Source organism: Varroa jacobsoni, unplaced genomic scaffold (assembly GCF_002532875.2).
Source record: "Varroa jacobsoni isolate VJ856 unplaced genomic scaffold, vjacob_1.0 scaffold_1075, whole genome shotgun sequence".
Taxonomy (NCBI): Eukaryota; Metazoa; Arthropoda; class Arachnida; order Mesostigmata; family Varroidae; genus Varroa; species Varroa jacobsoni.
The window spans coordinates 48825-61126 of record NW_019213977.1 but is presented as its reverse complement, the minus strand read 5'-3'; the positions used below and the strand labels follow the sequence as shown (position 1 = coordinate 61126).

Sequence of the window (12302 nt, the reverse complement as noted above, 5' to 3'; positions counted from 1 at the left end):
AAGGGAGTGGCTGGATGGTCGAGTACCGGCCGCTTGCCACGAGTGATACGTTGGTTGAACGTCGCATAATTAACTGTGCAGACAACGGCCCGATCCAGCACAGCGGGCTGTTGTCCACCGTCGCGTGACGTTAGCAAAGCCTCGAGACGCATTTCGTTGCTTTGTTTGACAGTTGCGAGTTAGCTACGCTCTCAATGAGATATTTGTGGATTTGTCCAAACGAATAGAATGGTAGCGATTCATGTGAACATAGAATGCATTCAATCCGTCGTTATGCCGAGTAATGATTCATTAATCACAAACTTGCACCCTTAAAGGTCGAAATATTGAGAGAGAGGACAAAGGAAGATTAGGTTTTTTTGAATGTTGGCTACCGAGCAGTTTATAGGTAGATATGCACCGGTATATTGATCGCAATCGACCCGACTACTTTGCCTATCGACACACGCCAACAGGGTGTCTAGCTAAGGCGTTGCAATCGTGGACCGTTTGATGATCGAACATACCTCGAATGCAAAATTAATCTAATTACGTATATGGAGTATAGTGAAAGTCGTAGTAGGTACAATTAGAATAGTTGGGTAGTGTTTGATTTGGACGACCCCAAGACTTCGTAGAGTTGAGTTACAATGGTTAAATGCAGGTGCAAGAAAGTAGGTAATTCGTATATTCGCAGAGAACTGCTTTACTGTTTTGTCTACATTTGACGGAAAGGCTAGACGCTAGTGGGATCTCTTGAATATGTAAATAAATTTAAATATATTTTAATATAAATTATAATTAATCTTGTGTATATATATATAAATTATTCTACATATGTTTTGTACTATTTTTTTAGTTTTTCTCTTCTTTATTCACTGTATGTAACTACATCGGTTTCAATAAGTTATAACAACCATTTGGTATTTTGGTAATACGTTCTAAAAAATCGTGATAACGCTGAACGGACTGAGGGGGTAGTCAGGTGTAGATAGTTGTACACCATCGTTTGATAGAAATGTACATTTAAAATTGATTTAAATGTAAATATTGTGAATAATTTAATTTATAATTTATATTTGTTTACCCGTACGATTATAATAACGGCATTCTTGGAACGAGTACGTTTGCCTTATTGGAACTTTTCGAGCTGCCATATTGTGAGGAGTCCTCATTTATATGCGTAATGAAAGACTACTGTTAAAATTTAAATAGATTTTCACCTAGTACCTATAGACCGTAAGCATGCTATAGAAGAATAAAATCATTATATGATAAATTACTCTATAAAATCTTCGAATAGACATTTTATTAACCAAAACGGGTCCGATAATGTCGAGTTACGTAATTCTACCAGGGGAAATAGTTAAAATAGTGAACCATTAAATTAGTGAATCCATATACTCGTAATTGGTACCTAGACTTACTAGACACGCAAACATTCTAACGCCTCAGCTTTACTCTCACAGTCAGATACGAACTGCTGTTTTCGCTCTTTCAGCATAACTAGCTTCTATTCGATTCTGTCCGATAGCGCGTCCTTTTCGCGAGGGCTACAACCGATTGGTCGCCAGGAGAACGGGCCATTGTTTGTAAACATCGTTGTCTGCTCAATGGACTCCGTGCCCGGTGGCTCTGAAAAAGAAGACAATACGGTAATTTGTATAACTGTAACTCTATCATACAAATGTTATCCACGGATTGGCCTTCGATTGGACTGTGTTTGTGTTGTCGGTATAACCCTTATTATGGTATTAGGACTCATTCCGCTAGAATCATTTACGGCAGTTGAGACAGTCACTGTTTTTGCGGCACTTAGTGCTAATTAGCGATAAAACTAATGACAGTACTTTCAATTGTATGGACACGTATTCTAATATGCTTTCTCAAGTTGTAGCTTGAAGGTCTCTAGAATAATATCTTTTACATAAACGATTTAATATCAGTTCTGATAGCGTTTTCATAATCTGAATTCTTCCAATCTAATACTAGGACGAGATTCTGTACCTCACCTTGACTTAACTAAGACCCAGATAACAATGCCAATCCAGAACGACCCAGATACGCAGAGCCTTACGGTTACATATACAATTGTCGCGTTTATGTTCTTCACGAGTGAAGATTGTTTATGCTGACTTGTATGCGGAAGTGACTTCTGTTTTTAAATGATTTTCCTCTAATTTTTTTATTGTTGTTACGAAAAATATTATATGATACGTTACCTATGAGAGCTTCCGGTAGTGACCATGAACTAACCAATATGCCTCTTTTCTTTTCTGGCTTTTGTGTTCTAGGTTGCGAATGTTTGCGAATGGAAATTTAATCGAGAAACTCCATCGCGCAGAGGATAGACTCGGCGAGTGACAATTAGCGCGTAGAGAAATCACAGCGCAATAGCGATGCCACAGTAGCAGCTGGTACGACATTGAGAATTCTGCTCAATCCATAATTTTCTACGGTTCGGTAATCGCTAGAGCCCCGTATTAGCATTCACAGGAACTCCTTTGACCCTTGTGTCCGCTTCACTATACTGTGGACCAGTCGAACTATGTTCAGTCAGCGAAATTCGTCGAGGTTATGAGCCAGCCACATCCGCAAGCTTCTCCCTAGCAAGCATCAACGAGCGACGTCTGGAAATTTTACTTGCCGACAGCAATCCCTCCAGCAGCTTCTTTCGGTGGGTGATTAAGCAGACTTGTTGGAGTTTTACCACAAGTGGCCACGCGGAGGGTGTTATCATTAATCAGCAATTGCCAGAAATCGCAAATCCTAGAGTCAACAGCCAGGCGAGCGGCGTTGACGGCCGGGGTAAATTGGCTGGTGGAAGAGACGTACCAGTGCGAGCAGTTCAATGAGAGGCTGTTAAGTGAAGCGTGGATCGACTGTATCACGCAGTGCTGCACCACGCGAGCAACGAGAAAAGAGAATTATGGAGACACTTTTCGAGTACGCCGAGTCGGTATATTCAGCCCCGTCAGCGCAGCTTGCATTCGAATTGAGCATAGTGCTTCTTCTTGTGTGGACACTGAGAAAGGGACCGGGCTCACACGAATCACAGATGCGTCGGATGACCGAAGCAGAGAAGGCTCAGGTGTTGGCCGATTTCGAGCCCGAGCCGTTGTTCGGTAAGGTACAGAAGGATCATTATGCGCTAAATCCGCGAGTGATATCGGGGCGTATCGGTAAATACATCACGATCGACGGTAAGCGTTTACTCAATTTGGCTACACACAACTATCTTGGCTTAGCTGATCGCGAGGATTCGAACGAGACTGCGACTAAAGCCTTGAAGAATTATGGTGTAGGATCGTGTGGTCCACGAGGTTTCTATGGCACAGCTGATGTCCACCTTGGGCTCGAGGCTCGTCTGGCCCAATTCATGGGTGTAGAAGAGGCTTGTCTGTACTCGTACGGTTTTTCGGCTATTTCCAGTGGTATTCCGTCGTATTCAAAGCCGCATGACGTGATCTTCGCTGATGAACAAGTGAATTTCTCAATACAGCAGGGCATTGTAGCTTCTCGTAGCACTGTCTACTTTTTCAAGCATAATGATCCCGCAGATCTTGAACGACTTCTGATAGCTCAAGATGGACGCGATCGCCAGAACCCTAAGAAGGCTAAGATTATTCGGCGTTTCCTTATACTTGAAGGTATTTACATGAACACCGGCACCTTAGTCAACCTACCGGAAATGGTGAAGTTGCGCGCACGCTACAAGTGTCGACTTTTCATTGACGAATCGCTATCATTCGGAGTTTTAGGCAAAACTGGCAAGGGAGTCCGTGAGCACTTTGGAGTGCCGAACTCAGAGATTGATCTTATGAGCTCGACGCTCGAACATGCCGTGTCAAGCTACGGAGGATTCCTTTGTGGATCGCACTTCCTCATGGAACACCAACGTTTATGTGGTCTTGGTTATTGCTTTTCAGCATCGCTCCCACCGATGCAAGCCGTCGTCACACTCTCGCACCTCGACATCATCACCGATCAACCCGAATCGTTGGAGCAGCTCCGCAAAAATGCACGGCAGATCCACAATCTTCTTGCGACGAACGTCAGCGGTCTTCGAACAGACAGTCATCCGTTATCGCCTGTGAAACACATCTGCTTGAGTGAGCCTCAGGCATCGAACCGGCTCGATCAAGAGAAACTTGGTAAAATTCTCACATACGCCGAAGAGCATGGGGTCGCGCTCAGTCTGGCACGTTATATCGACGAAAAGGAACATCTCGAGCACCCGGCGTCGATAAAGCTGACTGTTAGTAGCCTTTTAAATCAAGACGAGATTCAGCATGTGATCACTATTCTACAGGATGCTTGTCGAAAGTTTCTGTGAACATGTGACTGAATGAATGTGCCTATTCAAGTGTAATTTTTAACGAATGACGTGCATATGATTAGCAAGAAACCTTTTTTATGACTACGGGAGACAGGTATAATTTTTCCTTCTGCCTAGCCAGCCTAAAGATGTACAACTCAGAAGTATACCACGTGTATTCGTGCGCCAGTGACGGACGATTTAAGTAAACGGTGAAATAATGAGATGAAAGATATGCTGGACTACAATACTTGTTTACGTCCATAGCACAATGGAACAAATTTCACTACAGTTAGTAGCGACTATGGCCTTAGCAGTTGCGTAAAATGAACTGTCGATATTTACTAGCAGCTAGATTGGTTGGCTTTTTAGTCGAGAGGGTTTCGAATCTATCGTATTACATTTAGCCAGTGCCTTATCGCTTTATCATGGCTGAAAAATCGATGCGCCCGTTCCCAGAATGGTTTCGGTCTTCAGTTGTTTGCTTATTGGGTGTTTGCTGCACCCAGATTCATAGAGAGATGTACACATATAGTTATAGAAATATATAAACATGTTTGTTGCATATTATCATGACTAGTGTCCAGAGATACATGTGACTGCCAACCTGCACATGGGCTATTGTGCGATGTGCCGTATTGGGCATTGTTGCACCTGTGTAACAGGGAGGGTAAACACTCTCAGCTGTGCGAAGTTCACAACATGCTTTGTGGGGATGGTAACTCTACGTCTGGTGTGATATGACCAAAGTGAAACAAGGCAAGACCTTATATGTTGCTTGTGTATAAGGGCACATCTTGTCCGGGTCGATTTCATACAGTATGACAACAACAACAACAATAGCGAAAAAATTTACGAGTGGAAAAGCTTGAATTTACTTGGGTGCTGCTATAAATGTTCGTGCAAATAACTAATTTCTAGAGCGTGAGTGTTAACCGGGTATGTCAGAGATACCCTTAAGTACACAATAAATAAAAGCGTTTTGATCGGTGTTTGCTCCGAAAGAACCTGAACAGAACACGCGTATGTGCACGCATGTGAGTGACAGCGGTTGCTGTACGTAGTTAGATATCTCAGACAAGTCCTAAAAAAAAAAAGACCCGAAAGTTTGCTAATAAAGAACGACAATACTCAAAATATAAACGTAATGTGTATTTAACAGCAAATGTGCAATTACGGTGCATTATAAGGAATGTTTGAGATTTAAAATTTTAGTCAACCTGCCGAAAGGTGAATGTCGTACGTGAAAACTCTACGGAAATCAAGATTATATTTGAATAAAGATTAGAATAATCGGCTAGTTCAATATACTTTAATGCTTTCACTTCGTTCAATCAATACGGAACAGCAGAAGGGAGGGCTATTGGCAGATAAACGGGGCTGATGCGGACAGTGATGAGGCTGACCCTACATGACTGTTTACAATAATGAGCTTAAGCCTGTGTGAAGTTATATTTGTGGTCACATGAGACATATAGGAAAATGTGTGGTTTTCATTATAACTGTACTTTTGTTGTTATCATAGAAATAATTTTTATATTAACAAATAATTCAGAGAACCGCTAGAAGTACAATCATTTATTTGGATTCATGTTCTTGCACCCTTTTTCGCCACATTTTATGTTTCTGTTCGTACGAATTTCTATTTCATTTTCCAGCCGAAACATGCTCTGAAAGCAATATGTTCGGTACACGTATGTGGTGATAATTCCGGTGCTATTCAGCCAATTAACTAACTACTCAACAGTCACAGTAAGGCGCCCAAGGCTAAACAGCACAACTTAGTTAATACTGATTGCGATTGATCTAACCTGATAGGATTGATCGGTGTTAATTTTTTTCTTTTTTATCGTGTATAATAAATTATTAATTCTTACCCTTTTGATATTTTTTAGGAACCCGGTTAACCGCAGGTTATAGCGACTTGCACGTTCTCCTCTAAAGCATAAATCGTATATGCGCAAATGGCCAAAAATTATGCCTATTTGTATAAGAAAGCACCAATCGAGCGCCCTGAGTATATATATTATCCCATAGACGGCTGCTGTTATCCAATGAACAAATAGTATGAAAAATATTTTCTCATTAAAGTGTTCCTTTCCTTTAGTTAAAGGAAAGGTAGTGCATACGAAAGTCGTTGTCTCGCTGACGTACTGCTCTTTCTCCAAAGGCAGAGTCATTGTAGGATTCGGATAGCCAGACACTGGAATGAATCGCGCAACTGATGAATCTCATTGATCTTGTCAGTTTATTGAGGTCATATACAATACAGAATTTAGCCAGGGTTTTTTTTTTTGTTTAGGATGCATCTTTGGATCTCTATTCAGGCCTTCGGCGTAATACTGTAGGTACACCTGGGTCTCAGCTAGCTAAGTTAGGTAAGCAGACAACCTTATGGCGTATCCATATATTATGGTTTTACAATTATATGTCTTATAATTAGTGAGATTTGAGTGCCAATTCGTATAATAAGAAATAGTCGTTGGCAGAAAAAGGATCAAATTTGAAGCAAATATCACCATTCGTCGTTATCTTGGGCTATCAGGTCAAAAAGGTAACTGAAACGCTACGGTAATACGGCATGGGAACTCGCGGGCTTCGATGGTTTTTTGATACTAATGCTCATTCGGCGGCTGAGGAAAGTTTGGCCGAGTTTTCGGGATCTAAAGAGGCGTGTCTCTACTCGTCAGCATTCGCTGCCGTTTCGAACGCGATTCCCTTGAACCCAAAGCCCAATGACGCCTTTCTTTCGACAATAAGTTTCGGTGATGTACATGCATATTTTGCATACAATAAGGTATCTTGGCCTCGAGAAGCACTGTGTACTGTTTCAAATATAATAAAAAGGAGGATTCTGAGCGATGACTCAACAAAGAGGAGCAACGAAATCATAGAAACTTGACGAAAACAAAAATTACTTTAAGGTTTCGTACTATTGGAGGTATCCACTTGAATACCGGGACACCGATCAACTTATCGACAGCGATTCATTTCAAATGTTCAAAAAGTGTCGTTGGAGTATAGATTCGACGTTACCTTTTGAAGTGCTGAGTCGTAAAAGTAAATGAGTTTAAAAACATCTTGGAGTCCCAGATTCCGCAAATAATTTTATAGGCACATTGCTTGGACACGCAATGTCTACTTACGGTGGATTTCCGTACAGATCTTAGTTCTTCATCGATCATCAAGAATTACCTGGGATCGGCTCCATTTTCTGCACATTTTTTTCACCAATTTTGGGAGTCACCTCTATTTAATCACTCAGCATCCTAAGGTAATTTAAAATCTGCGTAAGGACTGCCTGATTATCACAAAAAAGTTAGACTTCTCTAGTTATTTTCGATCGCCAGAAGGCATCTGTGCCGTTCGAAACATACTGTCGAAGATAAGCCTGCCAATAATAAATTAAAAAGCACATCGTAAACGTCAGTTTTGGTATATTGATGAAAAAGAGTTATTTGAATACCCAGCTTCGGTCGGCTCTACAGTGAACGAATGGGTCACTACCTGCCGACGAAATACAAACTGCGATTCGGTTCGAGCAGCAAACGATAAATCCCTAAAGGGCTTTTCATGGAGTAAAGTTGTTTACACGTATGTACACGCATATGTTGATTTAATATGCCAAAGCTGTTGATTTCATCTAGGTACTTATTCTTTACGAAATTACACCTTGGACTTATGTCGCTGTTGAAATACATTACGTAATAATATTTTTAGTGTGTGAATATATTAATCAGTATACAATATATATATATATATATACATGATCACTTTATTTGCTGAATATTGAATAAGATATTTAAAATTGTTGTATCTTGTCTGTCAACTAAATGAAACGTATGAGCGGAAGGCTAAATAAATGTTTGAAGATTCAGTATTTCCATCAATCATCAGTTTTCAATTTTCTTATGTATTGTTTTTTTTATTGTATTATTCTTATGTATTGTATTTATTGCATCTGACGGCTGACCTCCAGCTCAGGAATGACGTCTTTGTTTTAAATTCTTTCCTAAGGTTTATGTTAATACTGGGTTCAGCTAATGTTAAGCCGTGGTCAAGAGACCCTTGCGTAATCAGGAAGATAGCGTGGGTACTTCTAATTAGAAAAAGTTAAAAAGTTATTCGTTCAACCCGTACTAAGTAAAACATTCTGCATAATTTTATATAATCAAGTAGTTCACATATATCTCTATTTAATCACCCTATATGTCCAGGCCTTAAATATAGTATGTACATGCATCGGCAAGCAACCTGATTTGCTGGTGGCTTTTGTTGAATGCTTTTCCTACACGCATACTCTAAGCAGCTTTAGGCGATTCTCATATTACACAATGGACAAGTCAGTAAAATAGATTCCTATGTTAAACAGCATCAAAATTAATTGAGGCTCTCTGTTAGGTAATAGAAAACGCAACGTTATACTTAAAATAGCCTTAAATAGATTTCAGCCAGTTAATTCTAATATAATTCATTTGGAAAAATACCACCAAATGATTAACCGAAATTTAAACGAAATTGCTAGTCCTGATATTCGGCTTTCCTTTGTTTATCAATATTGTACGATGTCTGCTTAGCTTGGCCTCGCGCAATCTGTATTCTTTTAACTGGCCTATGAAATGACTGCTAATGTCCTAGGTTGTGGGGAGAATACAGGTGCAGATAGGTTTTTGATGCCACCCTACGCTAAAACAATTTTTGCTTTTAGAACAGCTTTTTTTTAGCGCATTAAACATCTTGACGACAATGTGTATCGTCAGTGCGACCCAATGGCTAACAAATTCGACACACCTATTCTCTACCCATGTTGTGCTAGTATTACTGTATCCAATTGATATCCTTTGTGAAATCTGTGTTGACAAACATTTGTTTCCGTGCTGGGTATCGATTCAAAAAAACGTGAAAAAACTGCACGCGTTCGCGGGTCAGCTTCAATCACCTCAAACCTTTGCTGCCCTCCTCACTATAGCCATCCTGGTAATCTGCATTTACAGCCTCATTCTGAGCAAATTACGTTCGAGGGACAAACATCGCGAGCGGCGGTTGATAGCCAGAATTAACGAATTTAATCCTAATCCACTAGAAAATGAGATCTGTCCGGAAGGGGCCCGCAAAACAACGTACGCGATCAAGCCACGAATTGTCTCCGGCCGCGTTGGAAAGATGATCACGATCGTGGGAGAGGGAACCCATTTGAATTTGGCTATACACAACTATCTCGGCCTAGCCGATCGACAACAAACGGATCGGAGTGCTTTACAAGCACTGAAGACTTATGGTGTAGGCACATGTGGGCCGCGAGCATTTTTTGGTACGTTAGACCTCCATCTCAAGCTGGAAAGTCAGGTAGCAAAATTTATGGGCGTTGAAGCTGTTGTTCTATACGCGCTCAATTTCACCGTTATGTATAGCTCAATACCCGCTTACGTGCAGCGTGAAGACGTGATCTTTGCTGATGAAGCAGTGAATTTTGGAATAAGCCAGGGAATCGGGGCTGCAAGATGTAGGTACTATTACTTTAAACATAATAACTGTGAAGATCTGGAGCGGCTGTTGCAACAAGAAGAACGCCGTGAACAGCAGCAAAGCCGCAAGAATCGTTTTCGACGGAACAAAACCTGTCGGTTCCTAATACTCGAAGGCATTTATATGAACAGTGGCACCCTAGTCAATCTTAGAAAAATGGTCGCACTCCGCGCTAAATACAAATGCCGCTTGTTTATTGACGAGTCGGTGTCGTTCGGCGTCTTGGGAGCGTCGGGCAAAGGTGTATTTGAGCATTTCTCCGTTGACCTATCCGAGGCCGACCTCATTGCCGGCTCATTCGAGCACAGTCTGAGTAGCACAGGAGGGTTTGTGTGTGGAACCGAGTTTGTCGTTGAGCACCAACGATGCCACAGTAAAGCGTACGCGTTTTCCGCCTCACTGCCGGCGTTCCAGGCGGAATCTTCAATTGCGAATCTCAGCTGTCTCACCAATGAGCCTGAACGATGTGCCAAGCTGCGTAATATTTGTGAAACAGTGCACAACAAAGTTAAGCATATACGAGGACTGCGGACGGGTAGTAACCCTCTATCACCAATTAAGTATCTTCTACTTCACGAAGACACCGTGCTTCACGATCGCGATCCGATCGCGATGCAACAGCGGGTGGACGACATCATTACATATGCGGCAAAAAATAACATAGCGTTAACAGCAGCGCGGTACATCAACGAGCGGGAAAGCATGAAATATGATCCCGCAATTAAGTTGCTCCTCAATTGTGAGCTTCGTGAGGATGACATCAACAAATTAGAAAAGGTTCTTCGAGACGCTTCCGAACAAATCAGTAGATCATAAACGATAGCGAAAGCTGATGCTGTACGAAAGAATATGCTAAAATGTCGTGGTACTTGCAAGGGTATATCCGTATATTATTGGAAGTTCGTTACTTATTAGTGCGTAAGGCCAAGTTTTAGGTGGCCCATTACTATAGATTAGACCGGCCACCGCTCAGTGCGAGGACAGGTAGCATACAAACAGTGTACGAGGCTTGTAACGATTCTATTCACACGCAGTTGGTTGCCAATCTGACTGAGGCCATCTTAGCTTGCTGTACAATTCATTCAACAAAAAAACATCAATAGCATCAAATTGTTTGCGATTTGTTAGTAGTGACGGGTATAACTTCGGCCGCCTTGTCTGGATTGTTAAGTTTTGGTTATTCTGCGCACTCGATCAATTTGCGAGCGAGTTACTTAGAGTTGAATTAGTGCGCGTTTTTTTTAATGATCTTTCTGCTGGTCTGTTAATTCCACTGTCTCCAGTGGCCTTCCAAGCCTGTCATTTGCTTTACTAGACTAACGTGGTACGGAGTGGCCCAACGATGCATATATGATAGATATAGACAACAATAAATAATAGTGATTAGCGAGTAGGTCATGTTTGTCGGTGCGATTTCATAAGTGAGATAATTAAAACAATCATTAAGCTGGAAATCATCGAAAGGGTTGGACAATGCCAGTACAGCATACCTGAGTGAGTCAGTTGATTATGCCGTTTCGTACAATACTGTACTAGCTTATGGGAGCATCAGTATAAGTAGAAAATAATTCCTCGTTCCATTCAACAATAAAAATACAATCAATGGCGAGCATCCATCCACACTAAAATCAAGTGTGGCTACACAGTAGTACGCTGTACCTTTGTTAAGCATTAAGGCTAGTACGTAATCACCAACATATTAACATGTTGTGAGATTCGTACAACTCAACGGACAAGTATAACAATATCGTTGACAGTGACGTTCTCTCTCCGAAATATCCGGCCAGCTCAGCAATATACATATGATACATTAACCCCAGAATGAACTTTCGGAGATCCGGAATTGGTATAGTGACTTCTGAGACTGCTATAATAGACATTCACAGATTTCCCTAAGTTTGCTCAAGGATACGAGTTCCGCCTTCTGGAGTGCGATAATCACGTCCGGTTTGTCGTCGTTATGGGCCTTCTTTTCGATGTATTCTTTAGCGTTGTTAGTTACTCAGTGAATGGAAACAAATCGAAAAACAAACGAAATAACCAATTTTCAGGTATAGCATTATTTCTCATTTGCATGATTAGTCATACATGGTAATAAATTTCATCGACGCTAATAATTAGCATGGCAGCACGCTTGATAGTCATAGCAAAGTACTCAAAGAGACGTGGATTAGTCATCCAGATTACATTGCCCCTTTTCTCGCCACTTTTCAAATGTCTTCGGATTTTATCATTTACTCGGATCGGATATCAGCAACTTGACCCGCTTGGATACATAGCGTCTGGTACGAATCTATTTCTACAGGATTCTGGTTACTAAATGACAACATAACGCTAAATTTTGTGTAGCATTAAAGCATAAAATTACGGCTATATACATACGCTTCCTGATTGCTTTGCTAGTACGTAAGAACGACAACCATTACTACTGATCTCCACAGATTTTGCACAACGGTGTCATTTCGGTTATTGAACTTCT

General features: G+C 41.1%; 1 protein-coding gene, 1 long non-coding RNA gene and 1 pseudogene across 2 annotated transcripts; 2 read left to right on the top strand and 1 right to left on the bottom strand.

Annotated features, from left to right (window-relative positions):
- Positions 1–1271: 1271 nt before the first annotated feature.
- Positions 1272–2324, bottom strand: LOC111266344 (uncharacterized). Its single transcript, XR_002684038.2, has 2 exons — positions 2202–2324; positions 1272–1614 (listed from the first exon to the last, which is right to left on the bottom strand). It is a non-coding gene; the product is annotated as an uncharacterized LOC111266344 (long non-coding RNA).
- Positions 2325–2907: 583 nt separating this feature from the next.
- Positions 2908–8187, top strand: Spt-I (serine palmitoyltransferase subunit I). Its single transcript, XM_022843763.2, has one exon. It carries the CDS (start codon positions 2909–2911, stop codon positions 4313–4315), a length of 1407 nt encoding a protein of 468 aa, XP_022699498.1. The 5' UTR covers position 2908; the 3' UTR covers positions 4316–8187.
- A 709-nt stretch (positions 8188–8896) lies between these two features.
- On the top strand, positions 8897–11225 carry LOC111266342 (serine palmitoyltransferase 1 pseudogene; annotated as a pseudogene).
- Positions 11226–12302: the final 1077 nt, after the last annotated feature.

Coding starts and splice junctions, on each gene's coding strand:
- Spt-I (XM_022843763.2), top strand. CDS start 2,909: ATGGAGACACTTTTCGAGTACGCCGAGTCGGTATATTCAGCCCCGTCA.